Source organism: Ranitomeya imitator, chromosome 2 (assembly GCF_032444005.1).
Source record: "Ranitomeya imitator isolate aRanImi1 chromosome 2, aRanImi1.pri, whole genome shotgun sequence".
Classification (NCBI taxonomy): Eukaryota; Metazoa; Chordata; class Amphibia; order Anura; family Dendrobatidae; genus Ranitomeya; species Ranitomeya imitator.
This window is the reverse complement of record NC_091283.1, coordinates 836,319,331-836,339,052: the sequence shown is the minus strand read 5'-3', so window position 1 is coordinate 836,339,052 and position 19,722 is coordinate 836,319,331. Positions and strand designations below refer to the sequence as shown.

Genomic DNA, 19,722 nt, shown 5'->3' with positions numbered 1-19,722 from the left:
AATGAACGGTGCAGAGCACTATATGGGGCACAGCTATAGGGCAATAATGAACGGCGCAGAGCACTATATGGGGCAGAGCTATAGGGCAATAATGAACGGCGCAGAGCACTATATGGGGCACAGCTATAGGGCAATAATGAACGGTGCAGAGCACTATATGGGGCACAGCTATAGGGCAATAATGAACGGCGCAGAGCACTATATGGGGCAGAGCTATAGGGCAATAATGAACGGTGCAGAGCACTATATGGGGCACAGCTATAGGGCAATAATGAACGGCACAGCACTATATGGGGCAGAGCTATAGGGCAATAATGAACGGTGCAGAGCACTATATGGGGCACAGCTATAGGGCAATAATGAACGGTGCAAGAGCACTATATGGCACAGATATGGGGCAATAATGAACGGTGCAGAGCACTATATGAGGCACAGCTATAGGGCAATAATGAACGGCGCAGAGCACTATATGGGGCAGAGCTATAGGGCAATAATGAACGGCGCAGAGCACTATATGGGGCACAGCTATAGGGCAATAATGAACGGTGCAGAGCACTATATGGGGCACAGCTATAGGGCAATAATGAACGGTGCAGAGCACTATATGGGGCAGAGCTATAGGGCAATAATGAACGGCGCAGAGCACTATATGGCACAGCTATGGGGAAATAATGATCTATTTTTATTATTGAAATTCACCGGTAGCTGCTGCATTTCCACCCTAGGCTTATACTCGAGTCAATAAGTTTTCCCAGTTTTTTGTGGCAAAATTAGGGGGGTCGGCTTATACTCGGGTCGGCTTATACTCGAGTATATACGGTACACAAGAAGCACAAGACAGATTTCATCCCAGGTATCATTTTAATCAGTTTAACAGCGCCAACCTGACAGTGTCTGTAGTTTACTAAGCAAAATCCTGCAGCGATTGAAAGCAAACAAACTCCAAAGGTTGAAACAGGAGAGAAGATATCCAGCTTGTACCAGTTAGAAAGAGTGTTCAATGAGACCCGCAATGCATGTTGGCAGATTTTGTCCAGTGCGATCTGGGTGAACTCCGCCCAAGAGGAAGCAGTAGACCTGGTAGAATGTGCATTTATTGATGCAGGAGATGGAAGAGCCTCGCATGCAGAATACGTTTTTTTTTTCACCCACTGGACCAAAGATGCTTTGCGCCAGCCTTTGGACCTTTCCATTGATAAAAAACAAACAAACAATGAGGACTCTTCCTTTTCAAACAGATTTCGGGACCATCTCATGATTGCTGTTCCACCTTTTTTATGTCCGTGTCATATTCATGTCTTCTGTTCTGTTTTGCTTTTTGTGTGCCATGTTACTTTTCGTCATTTGTGCCTTCTTTAAAGTCACTTTTTTTATTTGGCTTTTTTTTTGTAGATCGCCAGTGTGGGAGGGATTTAGACTTTCCAGTTTTTTTTTTTTTGTCATGATCCGCTTGTGCTATTTTGAAGAATTTGTTACAAAAAAAAAACTAATACTATGAAGCAAAAAAGAAAAGTGACATGAGAAAAAACCCTCAAATGATAAATCTGGGTCTTAGAGTTTTCCAGATAAATAAGATCTGCTCTCTAACCATTAAGAAAGGAATGTCTTTTGTTGTTCATTCTAAGTAATTGACAGTGCAGGTCAGACATATTTCTCCAGGCTAATATAAACTCCCCATCATTGAAGTTACAATTCCCGGTACACTAGCAGCCAAACATTACATTGATTTGGTCAAGGAACCAGTGATGCAACCATATCTCCAAATGTCCCTGGAGTCATTTTGAACCCAACGCCAGGCCGCATGTTGCTTGTGCTACGGTGGTCAGCCTGTGCGGCTTCAATATGCTACTAATGCCTGTAGGAACTCTGTAGTTGTCTCTTATCAAGTCCATCTTAGATGTCATTGGTTGGAAATTGCACAGGGAGCCGCCAGCTCCAGCGGATCTTGATGATTTTCATGCCCAAGTGCATTTAGCATGGCAGGACATTGCCCAGACAATCATTAGTAACCTCATTGATAGCAGCCAATATATGTAAGTTTCGGGATTTGTGCTTTGTTGCTCTTACTTGATATTGAATAAATCAAGACGTCTTAAAAATGTTGTTTCCATTTTTTCATAATTTGAAGATAATTACCACGTCTATCCACCTTGTGATTTTTGTATTGTCATGACTTTTCCTTCATGGTGTTGCAATTTCAATGTTGAGGATGGAAATAAAACGGCAGAGTGAGAGACACAAAGCGTAATATTGTTTTTGCAAAAAGGATGAAATAATACAGGACTTTTAATAGTCCTCACCTTCGGTTGTTGTGGAGTCCCAACACCTATAAAAAAACGTAGAATCCAGGAAAGTATGTTCATAAAAGCAAAAAGGGCCTCGTGGACTGCTAGAGATTGTGTTCAAACCACTTGCCAGTGTGTAAAATATCAAAATAAGTAAAAATAATATTTAAAAAACCCGGACACTGGAGGTAAATTATGAATCAATTAATATTTATTGAATTCTGCTAAAGGAAGCTGGTCATGTGAAAAAAACACTATTAACCTGCAGATATGGGGTTCATCTGCAGGTTAATAACATTCTGAAGCTGTGCGGTGTCGGCACTGAAAGCCCGGCTACCGGCAGGAAATTAACTTTATTCCTCCTGGCCGCCACAAGGAAAGGGCAAAGATCGCCGGCGCATGCGCACTACGATACTTTATTCTGCCGATTGCCGGTGCATGCGCACTACGATACTTTGTTCTCCCGATCGCCGGCGCATGCGCACTATGATACTTTGCTCTGCCTTCGAGAGGGAAGAGAAGTGCGCCTGCACAGGAGCGCGATGGAGGACACTGTGTGGATGACGCAGGACATCTCATCCAAATGAAGCAGAGAAGAAGGACGATCACAAGAAGAGAGGAGGCGCTGGATCAAGACCAGAGACGCCCATTGGTCCGGACCGACCCTTAGGTGACTATAATAAAAGCTTTTTTTTTGTGTTAAGCACAGCGCATTGGGGATTTATACTCAGCATTCTAGAAGATAAGAGCGTATGAGTGCTGGCCTTACTTTATATGGATAAGTCTTAGTGATGTCCAAATACTGGAACAATGACTGGCACTTCACCTCAAATAATCACAATTTTCGGACTAACACACCAGGTTGCCGAAAGAAGAGTTCCAGAGAATAGATAAAATACCAAGATTTTATTAATGCTTATTAAAAAGTCAAAGAACAAGTTTAAAATGATGAAGCAGAAAACAAGAGTGCCCTAACTAGGGGGGACATGGGCTGTGTTGCAAAGTCCCACATATTGTAATAAAGATGGGGGTGAGGAGGGACGCTGTGGTCTCCCTGTGCTCTACACCATTACACCGTTACTCTGGTAATATGCATTGTTTACATTTCTTTTGATTGCATGCTATCTGAGCCTTTACCTAGCCTGGCAGTATAGCATTGTATATGCTTATAAACCTTCTTGGTATGTCACTTGACTTGATTTACAGCTGCTGAGACACCTGTACATTTATATTCAACTGCGCCTTTATTACAATATGTTGGACTTTGCAACACAGCCCAGTGTTCCCTCTAGTTAGGGCGGCCTTGTTTTCTACTATATAATTTTAAACGTGTACTTTGACTTTTTATTATTAAAAATAATTTGTATTTTATCTACTCTCTGGAACTCTTCATTTGGCAACATGGTGTGTTAGTCCGAAAATTGTGATTACTACTTTATATGGGAGAAACCAGGTGATAGGTTCCCGAGAACTTTTCAGTGCTCCATGAGGATGGAGACAATATGGGCTTTTTCTGGAATAGACTTTCCCCTCTTTGCACTTGCAACAACTGCAGCAAAAAAAGACTAATGTATATATACATCAATAGCTCTTCCTCCCCCAGGTGTGTAATATCTTCATTTAGACCAGTTTTCCTAGAGTAAATGCCATATTTGTGAAGTCCAAGTCACAAGGATCGGTACAAGGACGTCATGATGGAGGTTCTCCAGCCCCGCACATCACCAGGTAATAGACAGAACACGGGCTATAATTATCTGTATGTAAAGGGTCAATTGATTCCTTGTATGTATTTCCCATAGTTTTATCCATTGCTTCAGGAGTGCAAAGTATATTTAACTATTTGTTATAATCAAAGCATAACAGGCTACACATTTTGGCGTCATACTGACACCACTATCAGGACAAAGATAAATAGCATAAGACAGGAGCAAATTAAATTGATAAAAGTCCAGGAAAAACAGCAAAGAAGAGAACACATACATATTATGATACATGGTGATAAATAAACATTATAGATTCAAGGGATAAAATGCAGAGGACCCATGCCGTGAAGGATGACATAGAAGCAGATGGGCAATAAGTAACTCTGAACTGTTGGACATGGACCTGGTTGTAACGCGAGAAGTGTTATGTTTGTGAAAACAAGGATCATAAACCACAATAAACCTGTGGATCATACAACGATATATACTGTATACTAAATACAATGATGGAAAGTGATATTTCTCTAAAATCCCCAAAATTCTTAAAGAATTCTTATAGCAAAGAAGGTTTCAACCAAAAGAGACCCATACATTGTTTAAGATGGAATCTGCTCTTTCATTATAGATTGAAGACCACCGTAAAAAAGGACATCTCTTAGCAGGGCAGTGTGATTTGGGAGAAGGCTTTAAATCTTTATAAGAAGCTTGTTGAAGAGGATACACAAGTCCTGCAGACAGGAACATCGACAAAACCATACCCTGGAGTATTCAGGCCAGCACGGGGTGGTTTGAAAATTTTTCAAACCGTTATAATCTAAAGAGTGTGAGATCGCATGGAGAGGCTGTATCTACTAAAGTAGAAGCTGAAAGAGGTATCTGGGAACCTTCAAACAAATCCTCCAGGAGAAGGGATGCAGGCCTGAACAGGTCTTCAACATGGCTGAGCCTGGATTGTTCTGGAATAAATTGCCATCGAGAACATATCTGATGAATGAAGAGGCCAAAAGAACGGAATGCCGCTCATTATGTGTGGGAATGCTCCTGGCCACTCAAACCAGGCCTTATTTATAAGTCTGCAAGCCCAAGGTCCCTCAAGAATATCAATGTCCAGCCTGTGTACTGCATGCATAACCCCAAGCCCTGGATAACCAAAGTTATAACATCCAAAGTGGAGAATTACTTTCTTAACTTAGGGTACCGTCACACTATAATATTTCGATCGCTACGACGGTACGATTCGTGACGTTCCAGCGATATCGTTACGATATCGCTGTGTCTGACACGCAGCAGCGATCAGGGATCCTGCTGAGAATCGTACGTCGTAGCAGATCGTTTAGAACTTTCTTTCATCGCTGGATCTCCCGCTGTCATCGCTAGATCGGTGTGTGTGACACCGATCTAGCGATCTAGCGATGCGATCCAGCGATGCGTTCGCTTGTAACCAGGGTAAACATCGGGTAACTAAGCGCAGGACCGCGCTTAGTTACCCGATGTTTACCCTGGTTACAAGCGTTAAACTAAAAAAAAACAAACAGCACATACTTACATTCTGGTGTCCGTCAGGTCCCTTGCCGTCTGCTTCCAGCACTGTGACTGCCGGCCGTAAAGTGAAAGCAGAGCACAGCGGCTGTGCTTTCACTTTCACTTTACGGCCGGCAGTCAGAGTGCGGGAAGCAGACTGCAAGGGACCTGACGGACACCAGAATGTAAGTATGTGCTGTTTTTTTTTTTTTTTAGTTTAACGCTTGTAACCAGGGTAAACATCGGGTAACTAAGCGCGGTCTTGCGCTTAGTTACCCGATGTTTACCCTGGTTACCCAGGGATCTCGGCATCGTTGGTCGCTGGAGAGCTGTCTGTGTGACAGCTCCCCAGCGACCACACTACGATTTACCTACGATCACGGCCAGGTCATATCGCTGGTCGTGATCGTAGGTAAATCGTATAGTGTGACGGTACCCTAAGGCATTGAATTTAAGGTGTTGCTATTCATGGACAATGACGGAAAGGATCTCCTAGATCTGTCATATGATAGTGTGCAGATTGGATTCCCCCCTGCCAACACCACCTCCTTCATATAACCTATGGACTAATGTGTGATCTGTGCATTTAAGGCCTTCTACACATGTAACTTTGCAAAACCTGGTCAATGCAATGGACATTATGGGGAGGACTTCACCTTAAAAGCATAGTGGAAGAAACTCACCATAGCAGTGTGGTTTGTCTCTCTGTGCCTTGCGTTCTGCTTGTAGATCTTTCACTGCCTGACCTTGGACCTTGTTCTGACCATCCATCTGTTTAACCCCTTCTGCTCTGATCCGCTACCATCCTGGTATTATGACCTTGGACCGTTACCTGACTACGCCTTTGTCTCTTCCTTCTGCTTATGACATACCCTCCAGGCTTCAGACCTCGGACTCCTGACTATCCTGTCTCAAAGATTGGCCATTATAAGTGACTCAGTGTCACACGGACATTCACTATACGTTTTTAGAGCAGATTCTCATCTGCGAGTCATTAAAATCCAGACTAGATGCGAGCAAATACAGAAGGTGCAACTAAATGTAAGTGAACCCTTTGGAATTACCTACATTTCTTCATTGATGATTAATAACTCGGTCTGTTCATTATCGATGTCACAATTGCAGACAAACACAATGTGCACACGGCTCTGCTACATATACACCTGACCCCACGCATAAACTTCAGCGCACCCAGCACCATGACAACCAACACAGCAGTCCTGCGAATTATGCCACCTGGTCATGTGATCCCTGACTCCTCCCACATGCGAGTGATCACTTGACTGTGACATCACCGCAGGTCCTGCAAGCCTAGAACAGCCATATATCCAGCTGAGGTAAGAGGCAATTCACCCTTACCCAGAACCGTTAACCCCTTCAGGAGCGGAACATTCTGGGCTTTAATAAAATATTATTAGGACCCTGGGATAGATAATACATAGATAATAGATAGATGGATAATAGATAGATAATAGATAGATGATAGATAATAGATGGATAATAGATATAGATATAGAACGATAAAAGATAATTAATAGAGAGATAGATATTAGAAAAATAGCTACATGAAAGATAATAGGTGAATAATAGATAGATAATAGAAAGGGAAAAGGAAGGCCGCACTCCATATACATTTCAAGTAAAAATTGGATTTTATTCAGACCCACATGACGTGCCACACCATGTGGGTCTGAATAAAATCCACTTTTTCACTTGAAATGTATATGGAGTGCGGCCTTCCTTTTCCCTTTCTATGGACTTTTGGAAAGTATTGGATGAATCGCTGGGAGGCCTGGGCACCCGATAATACAGTGTTGCGCTGTCCCATTTCTTTCTATATATAGATAATAGATGATTGATAGATAATAGAGAGATAGGTAATAGAGAGATACATGATAGATAATAGATAGATAATAGATAGATAATAGATGAATAATAGATAGACAGAAAGGGAAAAGGAAGTCGGCAACCAATGGTTGGGCACCCGATAATATAGTGTTGTGCTGTTCCATTTTTTCTATATATAGATAGATAAAAGATAGATCATTGATAGATAGATAAGATAAATTGATATATAATAGATTAGATAATAGATAGATGATAGAGATAGATGATAGACAGATGACGTTGAGATATATAATCATTGCAGTGTAGCTTACTGTACATGTATTTAGCTAATAACTAAATAAAAGAAAAAAAATGGCGTGGGGTCCCTCATATTTTTCTCACGTAGCGAGCAGTAGCGTGTTGTGAGTTCTGTTTTTGGGCTCCCTCTGGTGGTTACTGATGGTACTGGGTGACTTGTGTTCTCTGCGGTCTCTGGTGTCCACCTGTTCCATCAGGTTATGGGAGTTTCCTATTTAACCTGGCTTTTTTGTCATTTCCTCGCCGGCTATCAATGTAATCAGCGTGTCTTTTTACCTCTGCTCCCTGCGTCTGTTATCTTCAGGACTAGCTAAGTTTTGATTTTCCTGTTCCACGTTTTGCTTAATTTTTGTCTTAGTCCAGCTTGCAGATATGTGATTCCTTGCTGCTGGTTGCTCTAGTGGGCTGAAATTACTCCTCATGTTCCATGAGTTGGCACATGAGTTCAAGTAATTTCAGGATGGTTTTTTGAAGGGTTTTTCGCTGACCGCGCAGTTCACTTTTGTATCCTCTGCTATCTAGTTTTAGCGGGCCTCATTTTTGCTGATTCTATTTTTATAACTACGTATGTGCTTTCCTCTCATTTCACCGTTATTACATGTGGGGGGCTGCTATTTCTGTGGGGTGTTTCTCTGGAGGCAAGTGAGGTCTGTGTTTCTTCTTATAGGGGAAGTTAATCCTTCGGCTGGCGCGAGACGTCTAGGAATCATCGTAGGCACGTTCCCCGGCTACTGCTAGTTGTGTGTTTAGGTGCAGGATCGCGGTCAGCTCAGGTTCCATCACCCTAGAGCTTGTTTTGTTTTTGTGCTTGTCCTTTTGTGATCCCCTGCCATTGGGATCATGACAGTAGCGTCAGTGAGGTGACCAGAGTTCATGTATGAACTCCAGTCACCTATCTGATGTCGGCGGGTGGCACTGAAGCCATGCTTCACGCACAGCTCAGTGTCCAGGGAAAGTGGGAAGAGCGGAGGCTAAGCGCCAGAATTGTAATGGATGTGCCATTTCTGAGGTGGCAGAGTGCTGATGTTCTTAGTCTGGGAAGGGGCAATATCCATGGCCCTTTCCTAGGCTATTAATATCAGCCCACAGCTGTCTGCCTACCCTTTGCTGGTTATTAATAATAGGGGAGACTCCACACATTGTTTTTAGGGTCACCCCTTGTTAATAACCAGTAAAGGCTACGCAGACAGCTGATACTAATAGCCTGGGAAGCTCCATATTTATTACCCTTTTTCCAGACTATAAACATTTGTCCCCAGCTTTCCCTCAGCTGGTTAAAAAAATTAAGGGGGACCCCATGCTATTTTTTTTAACTTTATTCTTTCTTTATATCTATTCTATCCAGACGGTTTCACTCTATGAATTTACTGTAGTCGGATGATGAAGTGTCGGGTTTCCTATGAGACGGGTGCGTAAAACTCGCAAGGCACACGGTCCATGATTTTTTTTCTCACACCCATTGATTTGCATTGGCAATCCGAAATTCGTATCTACTTCCGATCCGAGCCGATAAAAAAATGAGCACTGAGTCATTGTAGAAAATTGGTCCGAATGCAATCCGATATTTTTATCGGATTGCACTGGTCCGATTTATTCGCTCATGTGAGCGAGCTTTTAGGGGACTACTAAGCGAAGTAAGAAGTGGAAAAAAAAGGTTTTAAAAACATGAATAGAAAAACTCAAGTTCAAATCACCCTCCTTTTGACCCGTTGAAAATAAAACAATTACAAAAATACACATATTTGGTATTGCTGTGTTCAGAAATGTCCGATCTTTCAAAATTTTAAATAAATCAATCCGATTGGTAAACCGTATAACAAGAAAAAAATAAAAATGCCAGAATTATTGTTTTCTGTCTGCCGCAACACTGCAATAATATGCAATAACAAGCAAAATATCACATCTACCCCAAAATGGTATCAATAAAAACGTCAGCTCAGTGTGCAAAAAATAAGCCTTCACCCAGCCCCAGATCCTGAAAAATGAGATCGTGATGAATCTCGGGAAATGGCGACAAAAGCAAAAACTTCTTTTCATACAAATGTCTGAATTTTTTTCACCACTCTGCGTGCTTGTACCGACCTGAGGAATCATATTGCCAGCTCAGTTTTACCATATAGTTAACGTGAATAAACCCCCCCAAAAAAACAATTATGGAATTGCACTTTTTTTTTGCAATTTCACTACACTTGGAATTATTTTCCATTTTCTAGGACACTATGTGGTAGGCCGGTTTCACACGTCAGTGGCTCCGGTACGTGAGGTGACAGTTTCCTCACGTACCGGAGCCACTGACACACGTAGACACATTAAAATCAATGCACCTGTTCAGATGTCATTGATTTTTTGCGGACCGTGTCTCCGTGTGCCAAACACGGAGACATGTCAGTGTTCGTGGGAGCGCACGTATTACGTTGTAATACGTTGTCCGTGTGCAGTCCGTGTGCCGTGCAGGAGACAGCGCTACTGTAAGCGCTGTCCCCCCCACTTGTGCTGAAGCCGCAATTCATATCTTCCCTGCAGCAGTGTTTGCTGTAGAGAAGATATGAATAATTGTGTTTAAAATACAGATCTATGTGATTTGTACATTGCTTGGTGTATTTTAAATTGATGCCATTCACCTTGCAGTATAAAAAATGTGTTATTTTTTTTCTATGAGTCGCTACGGTTAGGGCCCCTTTCCACTTGCGAGGAAAACGGCCGAGTGCAATCCGATAAAAAATCGGATTGCACTCGGACCAATGTTATTTATTAGGTGACATTCCATATGCGATTTTTTTCTCAGCCGAAATCGGACTGAGAAAAAAATCGCAGCATGCTGCACTTTGCTGCGATTCTCGGACGAGACTCGCCAATGCAAGTCAATGGGTGCGAGAAAAAAAATGCACAGTACTCGCACCATGCGAGTGCTGTCCATTTTTTACGCACCGGTGTCCTTTGAAAATGGGGATATGAGATGGTTTACTGTATGTAAACATGCCTCATATCATGTCGGGTTTAAGAAGGAGATAGCAAAAGCCGGTAATTGAATTACTGGCTTTTAAGCTATCTAGCGCAGCATTAAATATAAATATAAATATATAGGTATCTCCCTGACATATATATATATATGTATATATACCTATTCTATGTGTTTATATCTACTCTAATCTAAGCTGTCAGTGTGATTTTACTGTACGCTGCGCTGAATTACTGGCTTTTCAAAGGAGACCCATGCGTAAAAATCGGACAGCAATACGGATGTCATACGGATGTTGCGATAAAAAAAGCGCATCACACTCGCATGACACTCACAGACGTTACATCCGATTTTTCGTTCAGTAATTCGGACCGTTTTTTTTCTCTCAAGTGGAAAGGGGCCCTTACAGTGATATCAACTATGGACGATTAATTCCCCTTTAGGCTATGTGCACACGTTCAGGATTTCTCGCAGAAAATTCCTGAGAAAAACCGGACATTTTCTGCAAGAAATCTGCATGCGGTTTTGCCGTGGTTTTACCGCGTTTTTTTCCGGACATTTCCCAATGGATTTTGTAGTGGGAAATCTGCCCCAAAAAAATTCATTCTAAATGATGGGATGCTTATTGTATGCGTTTTTTTTTGCAGTTTTATAGCGTTTTTATTGGGAAAAACCGCGAAAAAAACGCAACGTGTGCACACAGCCTTACACTGAAATACTATAGTATTGCAGTTGACAGAGCAAGCGCTCATGCTCATGGGTTTAATAATTATAATCACTTTCACTTCCTTTTCAACTTTAAAAATAATAATAATAATTTTTATTTATATAGCACCAACATATTCCGCAGCAAAATAAATTTAAAAGATAAACCTTATTTGGTTTTGTCACATTTTCTGAACTAAAATAAAGAAACAAAAAAACGACATGAGTTTGGTAATTGTACTGACTCGAAGCGATTTATTGTATTATTACCAGGGCTGTGGAATCGGTAAGCCAAACTTTTGACTCTGACTCCAACTCCTCAATTTCCATGACACCGACTCCACCAAAATTGGCTCCGGCTCCACGACTCCGACTCCTCAGCCCTGACAGAGCTGTGGAGTCGGTAAGCCAAACCTCCGACTCCCCAATTTTTAATGACACCGACTCCACCAAAACGGGCTCCGACTCCACAGCCCTGATTATTACAGCATAATGAGTATTATAAAAACTATGAAAAATGTTGCCACAATTTTCACAACATAGCAAAAGTGCAGTGAAAAAAATCCACAAAGCTGTCTCATAAATACGTGTTCATGGCTCCTCACCTTCCGGGTTTGTTCGTTTTTTATTTATGACAGATTCTTGGAGTGAACGCAGTAACATAGTAACATAGTTAGTAAGGCCGAAAAAAGACATTTGTCCATCCAGTTCAGCCTATATTCCATCATAATAAATCCCCAGATCTACGTCCTTCTACAGAACCTAATTGTATGATACAATATTGTTCTGCTCCAGGAAGACATCCAGGCCTCTCTTGAACCCCTCGACTGAGTTCGCCATCACCACCTCCTCAGGCAAGCAATTCCAGATTCTCACTGCCCTAACAGTAAAGAATCCTCTTCTATGTTGGTGGAAAAACCTTCTCTCCTCCAGACGCAAAGAATGCCCCCTTGTGCCCGTCACCTTCCTTGGTATAAACAGATCCTCAGCGAGATATTTGTATTGTCCCCTTATATACTTATACATGGTTATTAGATCACCCCTCAGTCGTCTTTTTTCTAGACTAAATAATCCTAATTTCGCTAATCTATCTGGGTATTGTAGTTCTCCCATCCCCTTTATTAATTTTGTTGCCCTCCTTTGTACTCTCTCTAGTTCCATTATATCCTTCCTGAGCACCGGTGCCCAAAACTGGACACAGTACTCCATGTGCGGTCTAACTAGGGATTTGTACAGAGGCAGTATAATGCTCTCATCATGTGTATCCAGACCTCTTTTAATGCACCCCATGATCCTGTTTGCCTTGGCAGCTGCTGCCTGGCACTGGCTGCTCCAGGTAAGTTTATTATTAACTAGGATCCCCAAGTCCTTCTCCCTGTCAGATTTACCCAGTGGTTTCCCGTTCAGTGTGTAATGGTGATATTGATTCCTTCTTCCCATGTGTATAACCTTACATTTATCATTGTTAAACCTCATCTGCCACCTTTCAGCCCAAGTTTCCAACTTATCCAGATCCATCTGTAACAGAATACTATCTTCTCTTGTATTAACTGCTTTACATAGTTTTGTATCATCTGCAAATATCGATATTTTACTGTGTAAACCTTCTACCAGATCATTAATGAATATGTTGAAGAGAACAGGTCCCAATACTGACCCCTGCGGTACCCCACTGGTCACAGCGACCCAGTTAGAGACTATACCATTTATAACCACCCTCTGCTTTCTATCAGTAAGCCAGTTACTAACCCATTTACACACATTTTCCCCCAGACCAAGCATTCTCATTTTGTGTACCAACCTCCTGTGCGGCACGGTATCAAACGCTTTGAAAAAATCGAGATATACCACGTCCAATGACTCACCGTGGTCCAGCCTATAGCTTACCTCTTCATAAAAACTGATTAGATTGGTTTGACAGGAGCGATTTCTCATAAACCCATGCTGATATGGAGTTAAACAGTTATTCTCATTGAGATAATCCAGAATAACATCCCTCAGAAACCCTTCAAATATTTTACCAACAATAGAGGTTAGACTTACTGGCCTATAATTTCCAGGTTCACTTTTAGAGCCCTTTTTGAATATTGGCACCACATTTGCTATGCGCCAATCCTGGGGAACAGACCCTGTCGCTATAGAGTCCCTAAAAATAAGAAATAATGGTTTATCTATTACATTACTTAGTTCTCTTAATACTCGTGGGTGTATGCCATCCGGACCCGGAGATTTATCTATTTTAATCTTATTTAGCCGGTTTCGCACCAGTATTTATGAAGTTTTGCTATTCCAATGGAATAAGTACATGGAAAAAAAGTCTGGCGTTCAGGATGAATCACATTTTTATAACATGCAGATGGCGGGAAAAGTTTACACATTTTGCCTTTTATCATTTCAGGTTCGGTTCCTTCACTTTCGGACGCTCTCTGCCAATTTCTATATTTAAGAATTGTTCTCATTGAGCCATCGAAAATGGATAAGGACCGAGACAAGATGGCAGAGAGGATTTTACACCTCACCCTAGAGATCCTCTTCCATCTTACTGGAGAGGTGAGTTATTCTGGTGACGTTACTAGAGATGTGCGAAACTGCCAAAAATCAAATTTGGCAGATTCGCGCAAACTCAGGTAGCAAAATGAAATCACATTGAATTTATTGCATGTGAATCAAATGTGCCTCAATTGCTTTAAAAAAAATGTCTGTCATGCACTGAGGCCTTTCAAATAGAGATGAGCGAACCACTGAATTCAATGGGAGGCAAACCAAACGCATAGACAACACCTTAGATGGGGCCAAAAAGCTTCCCAAACAGCTCAAGTTAGGGGCAGACACCAGGAAGTGGTGTCAATTGACCCAGAGTACAAATACTATAATTGCGCAGCATGGATTCATGGAGAACAGGGCTTGGACCAGGATTTCTAGCTGAAACATTGATCAGTAACAGGTGGATGAGTGACAAGGGTAGGCCTAGTGCTCCGAGAGGCCTGTCGAATTCAGGCAACACACCTTGCAATCTTGAAATTCTATACATACAAGTTTTGTGGAACAAAAATTCATGATTTTTGTCAAAATAGTACATGGATGGTTGAATTTTGTGTATTACTACCGTAATAGTGTTCCCTACTCTGTGAAGCTTTCACAGCATGAACGGCAGCTGACTGCATTACTGACTTCATCTAAGGCAACGGCCATTACAGTATACTTGACACGACGGACCAGATGTTCTGCTGATACACCAACCTGATGCACATCAGCAAAGTCATACCGTCTGAACTGCTAGTTTCAGACGTACTTGCATTGTGTCCCTTCCTCAGCAGATACCATGAACCCCGATCTCAAAAGACACACTGCCATATCCAGCTCCAAAATACTGTGAGAGAAGGAATTCAGCGCTGCTGCTGGCTTTGTCACCCCCAAATACGCCAGGTTATCCGACAGCGTGGAAAACTTTACATTTATCAAAATGAATCAGGCATGGATTAGTGTCAACTTTTTTCATTCACTTACGACTGATGCCAATGATTACATGGAGCGCTCCATCATGTCATCTATACTGTCGTATTGCTGCTTCTGGTGGTGCCATTGCTGACCCTACACTGACACAAAGTTGGCTGCCCTGTCATTTTTTTCTACCATGCAGCTTAGGCAAAGCCAAACCAGCCACATGAGATTATTGTGTCTCCATATACAGGATTACACGGTGGTGAAGACCTCTAGTGATCACTGTCAGGCCCCTGTGTATGAAGGATGGGGAGGAACCCTCAGCACAATCCCGGGGTCTCCACCGCACCCCCGGATACATGAGGACATCAATGACCAGAAGATCCTAGAACTCACCCACAAGATGATCGAGCTGCTGACTGGAGAGGTGACACTGCTGGGAATGCTGGGACATTATATAGTGACACTATGGAGGGATCGGGGGGATGACGGTGTCATTGTATGTGACAGGTTCCTATAAGGTGTCAGGACGTCACCGTTTACTTCTCCATGGAGGAGTGGGAGTATCTAGAAGAACACAAGGATCGGTATAAGTTCGTCATGATGGAGGACCACCAGCCCCACCCATCACCAGGTAACAGACGGGAGTAAATACACGCGTTGTATAATTATCTGTATTTAAAGAAGGAATTCAGCACATACATGTGGATTCTTCTTATGTGGTTAAAGACTGTGAAAAATGGAGGCGTACTGCAGCATTAGACAATAATAGTTTAACCCCTTAGTGACAGAGACAATTTGGTACTTTATGACCAAGCCAAGTTTTTACAATTCTGACCACTGTCCCTTTATGAGGTTACAGCTCTGGAACGCTTTAACGTATCCCACTGATTCTGAGAATGTTTTTTTCATGAAATATTGTACTTCATGTTAGTGGTAAAATTTCTTCGATATGACTTGCGTTTATTTATGAAACAAATGGAAATTTGGCAAAAATTTTGAAAATTTTGCAATTTTCAAACTTTAAATTTTTGTGCCTCTAAATCAGAGAGTGGTGTCACACAAAATAGTTAATAAATAACATTTCCCACATGTCTACTTTACATCAGAACAATTTTGGAAACAATTTTTTTTAGTTAGGATTTTATAAAGGTTAAAACTTGACCAGCGATTTCTCATTTTTCCAACAAAATCTACAACACCATTTTGTTCTAGGGACTACCTCACATTTGAAGTGAGTTTGGAAGGTCAATAGAACAGAAAAATACCCAAAATGTAAACCATTCTAAAAACTGCAAAACCACATGCAAGAAGTTTATTAACCCTTCAGTTGCTTTCTGAGATCTAAAGCAATCTGGAAGGAAAAAATGAACATTTTACTGTTTTCACAAAATTTTTTACTTTGGAACCAATTTTTTTATTTTCGCAAGGGTATCAGGAGAAAATGGACCACACATTTTTTTGTGCAATTTCTCCTGAGTATGCCGATACCCGTGTGTGGGGGAAAGCCACTGTTTGGGCGCATGGCAGGGCTCAGAAGGGAGGGAGCACTGTTTGACTTTCTGAACCCAAAATTGGCTGGAATCAATGGTGTTGCCATGTTGCGTTTGCAGAGCCCCTGATGTGCCTAAACAGTGGAAACCCCCAATTCTAACTCGAACCCTAATCCCAACACATCCCTAACCCTAATCCCAACCATAACCAGAACCCTAGCCCAACACTAACTTTAGCCCAACTCTAACCCTAATGGAAAAATGGAAATATATTTTTTTATTTTATTATTTTTACCTAACTAAGGAGGTGATAAAGGGGGGTTTGATTTACAATTTTTTTTATTTTAATCACTGTGATAGGGTCTATCACAGTAATTAAAATGAACCAATTGGAAAAATGTCCTATTGTTGCTGGGTGCCCGCCATCAGATCTAGGCGGGCGCACTGCACATGCGTCCGCCATTTTCTTCCCAGAAGAAGATGCTGGCAGCCCGGGGGACTTCATGGGGGGTTGCATGGACACCGAAGGTACCGGGGGGAGATCGGGGGACCCCATTTCTCTCTTCTTTGATGTGCGATCATATCAGACGAGAAATTAAATGGGAAGTCAGACTTTTTTACAGTCGCCGCTATAACAATAATACCGGCGATTGCAACAGTGGGGTCGGTAACAACCGACCCGAATCATGTTCTCTGGGGTCTCAGCTACCCCTGGTAACCGAGACCCTGGAGAGATTCCGACGCTGGGGGGCGCTATACACTTGTTTCTCAGCTCCATTAAAAAGCGGCACTGAGGCATAAGTATCTTTAACTGCTGCCGTTAAAAGGCATATCGGTGGTTGTTAAGGGGTTAAATATGTAAAAAACAGTAGCAGAAGAGGAAACACAGCTATCATGTTCTGGTCCAATTGCAGTGTTCCTACAAACGCTTGTTTCACGTTAATCATTCAGTCTTAGGCTATGTGCACACGTATTCTTGGCCACTGCGGATTTTTCCGCAGCAGATTTGATAAATTTGCAGGGCAAAAATGCTGCGTTATTGCTGCAGATTTACCGCGGATTTACTGCGGTTTTCCAACTGCGATTTTCCATAGGGGCAGCTGTAAAACCGCTGCGGAATGCTGCGGAATGTAAACTGCTGCGTTTCCGCGCGTTTTTTTCCGCAGCATGTGCACAGCGTTTTTGGTTTCCCATAGGTTTAAATTGAACTGTAAACTCATGGGAAACTGCTGCGAATCCGCAGCAAAATCCGCATCGTGAGCACATACCCTAAATAATCTTCATTCTTGATAGCACATCGTTCTGTGTAAGGAGGACTTGCGCTACCGAGAATAATGGCAGAATGCTGTTGGTTGGTGGTCTTCGATCAGAGCACAGTTTGCACAATGTAAATAAACCTTTTACAAGGTGATAAAAAATCCAAAAAATATTCAAGAAAAAACTACGCAGAGGACCATTGTTAGTGAATATACAATAAATCATTATAAAACAGCAACATGCGGTCATACTTTTTATTCATTAATACAAACACTAGTTTGTTAGTGTTGATTTTCAGCAAAATGCTTTGAATGATGATACAAAAGCTGTCAGCCATTCAATAACACTGAACTGTGGGGAGGATGGGCAGATAGACAGGGCTGTAATAAGAGGTTATCAAATATGAACGTGGATGCCACCTCACAGTATATAATACAGTACAAAATAATGATGATACAACATTAAAAATCACAAAAATTATAAGAAACAGCATAAAATATATCCTGCACATGACCACTAGTGTGTTTTGGAAAGTATATATTTCTTATTTACATTGTGAAAATGAGGACACAATATTTGCTCAAAAAAGAAGAGAATGTCCAGCTTCACCGAATCCGTAAAAAAGAGTTTTCTTTATTCACAAACTTTAAACATGGACCATGGTCATGATTAAGGGAGCTTAGTCTCCAGAAACGCGTTGAGATTCTTACCCATATTGTTTGGGCTGAAGTCTGTATCCTCCATATTTAAAGTTTATGAATAAAGAAAACTCTTTTTTTACGGATTCGGTGAGGCTGGACATTCTCTTCTTTTTTGGACTTTGTACGCTTGGACACAGCGGGTCTGTGCTCCCGAAGATTGGTTTATGCATCACGGGTGAGCTGGTTAATATTCCTTTTTTCACAATATTTGCTATCACAAATCTATTATCTACTAAACTTCATAAAGTGCTAGAAAAAGCACCGCAAAGTTGACTTCATGTACATCAAAAGACCTTGAGAAAATATGGTTATATTATTCAAAAATAATACATTTATATTTTAAGCAGATGACTTCACCTTGGACTTGGAGAAACATCTAATGAGTTCAGCTTTTCAAGAAGAGGATTCTTTTATCACACAAAATAAGTATGAAGAACATGCCATTTTTCCAGATGAAGCCTCATCCCTTCACAGCAGAGATCTGTCATCTGATCCTATAAAACAGTTTGTATATTCTCAAGTGTCACAGATTAAGGAAGATGAAATCAACAGAAAAGTTGTTCAAAATCAAAGATCTCAAGGAAAGTCTAGATTTAAATGTTCGGAATGTGAGAAATGTTTTAACTTCAAATCAAATCTTGTTAGACATCATAGAATTCATACAGGGGAGAGGCCATTTCTATGCTCAGAATGCGGGAAATGTTTTACAGATAGATCAAATCTTGTCTTACATCAGAGAAGTCACACAGGGGTGAAACCATATTCGTGCTCAGAATGTGGAAAAAGTTTTACACGGAAATCAACTTTACGTAAACATGAGAGAGGTCACAAAGGGGAGAAGCCATTTTCATGTTCAGAATGTGGGAAATGTAGTAGTAATTCAAATTTTGTTATACATCAGAGAAGTCACACGGGGAAGAAACCGTATTCGTGTTCAGAATGCGGGAGATGTTTTGCAGAGAAATCAAATTTTAGTAATCATGTCAGAATTCACACAACATAAGCCTTTTTATTGCTCAGATTCTGGGAATCTAATGCAGTGTGAACCTAGCCTTAATAACTCATGAAAGAATAAAGTTACGTTAAAACCAAGCACACCATTGTTTTCATTGTGAAATTCTCAATAAGTTTGATGTGTTACATGACCCTCTTCCCATTGAAAAAAATAAAGTTGGATCTAAAATGGCCGACTTCAAAATGGCCGCCATGGTCACCACCCATCTTGAAACGTTTTCCCACGCCCATATACTCATGTGCCATAAACAGGAAGTTGATATCACCAACCATTCCCATTTTATTTAGGTGTATCCATATAAATGGCCCACCCTGTACATCAGAAATGGATTATCAAATTTAATATTGGAGGCTGAGGGCCACTTTAAAGGAGATATTCAGGACTTTTAAAAAAATGCCTAAGCACTAACAGGCATGTAGAAAACGTTAATGAATACTGCAAGACAAAAAAAGGAAAAGTGACTTAAAAGAAAAAACGCAAATGACAATAGTGAAGGG

At 41.3% G+C, this 19,722-nt stretch overlaps 2 protein-coding genes across 3 annotated transcripts in view; both read left to right on the top strand.

Moving 5' to 3' along the window:
* The window catches only part of LOC138666862 (oocyte zinc finger protein XlCOF7.1-like), a 77,001-nt gene that overhangs the window by 39,222 nt on the left and 18,057 nt on the right, over positions 1 to 19,722 (top strand). The window lies entirely within an intron of this gene.
* LOC138666097 (oocyte zinc finger protein XlCOF8.4-like) lies at positions 6,787 to 19,336 on the top strand. 2 transcript variants are annotated; one of them, XM_069754227.1, is made up of 5 exons: positions 6,787 to 6,846; positions 13,717 to 13,868; positions 15,010 to 15,186; positions 15,270 to 15,393; positions 18,555 to 19,336. In XM_069754227.1, the coding sequence occupies exons 2-5, from the start codon at positions 13,791 to 13,793 to the stop codon at positions 19,211 to 19,213; spliced, it is 1,038 nt and encodes a 345-aa protein (XP_069610328.1). In that variant the 5' UTR covers positions 6,787 to 6,846; positions 13,717 to 13,790; the 3' UTR covers positions 19,214 to 19,336. The 2 variants fall into 2 exon arrangements, with proteins under 2 accessions (XP_069610328.1, XP_069610329.1); XM_069754228.1 differs by having other exon boundaries at positions 18,558 to 19,335.

What these genes read in the sequence shown, in the direction of transcription:
- LOC138666097 (XM_069754227.1), top strand. Translation starts at nt 13,791, where the DNA reads ATGGATAAGGACCGAGACAAGATGGCAGAGAGGATTTTACACCTCACC. An exon ending in TCTTCCATCTTACTGGAGAG is followed by an intron (nt 13,869 to 15,009) that starts GTGAGTTATTCT and finishes CTCCATATACAG; the next exon opens with GATTACACGGTGGTGAAGAC. An exon ending in CCAGCCCCACCCATCACCAG is followed by an intron (nt 15,394 to 18,554) that starts GTAACAGACGGG and finishes TTATATTTTAAG; the next exon opens with CAGATGACTTCACCTTGGAC.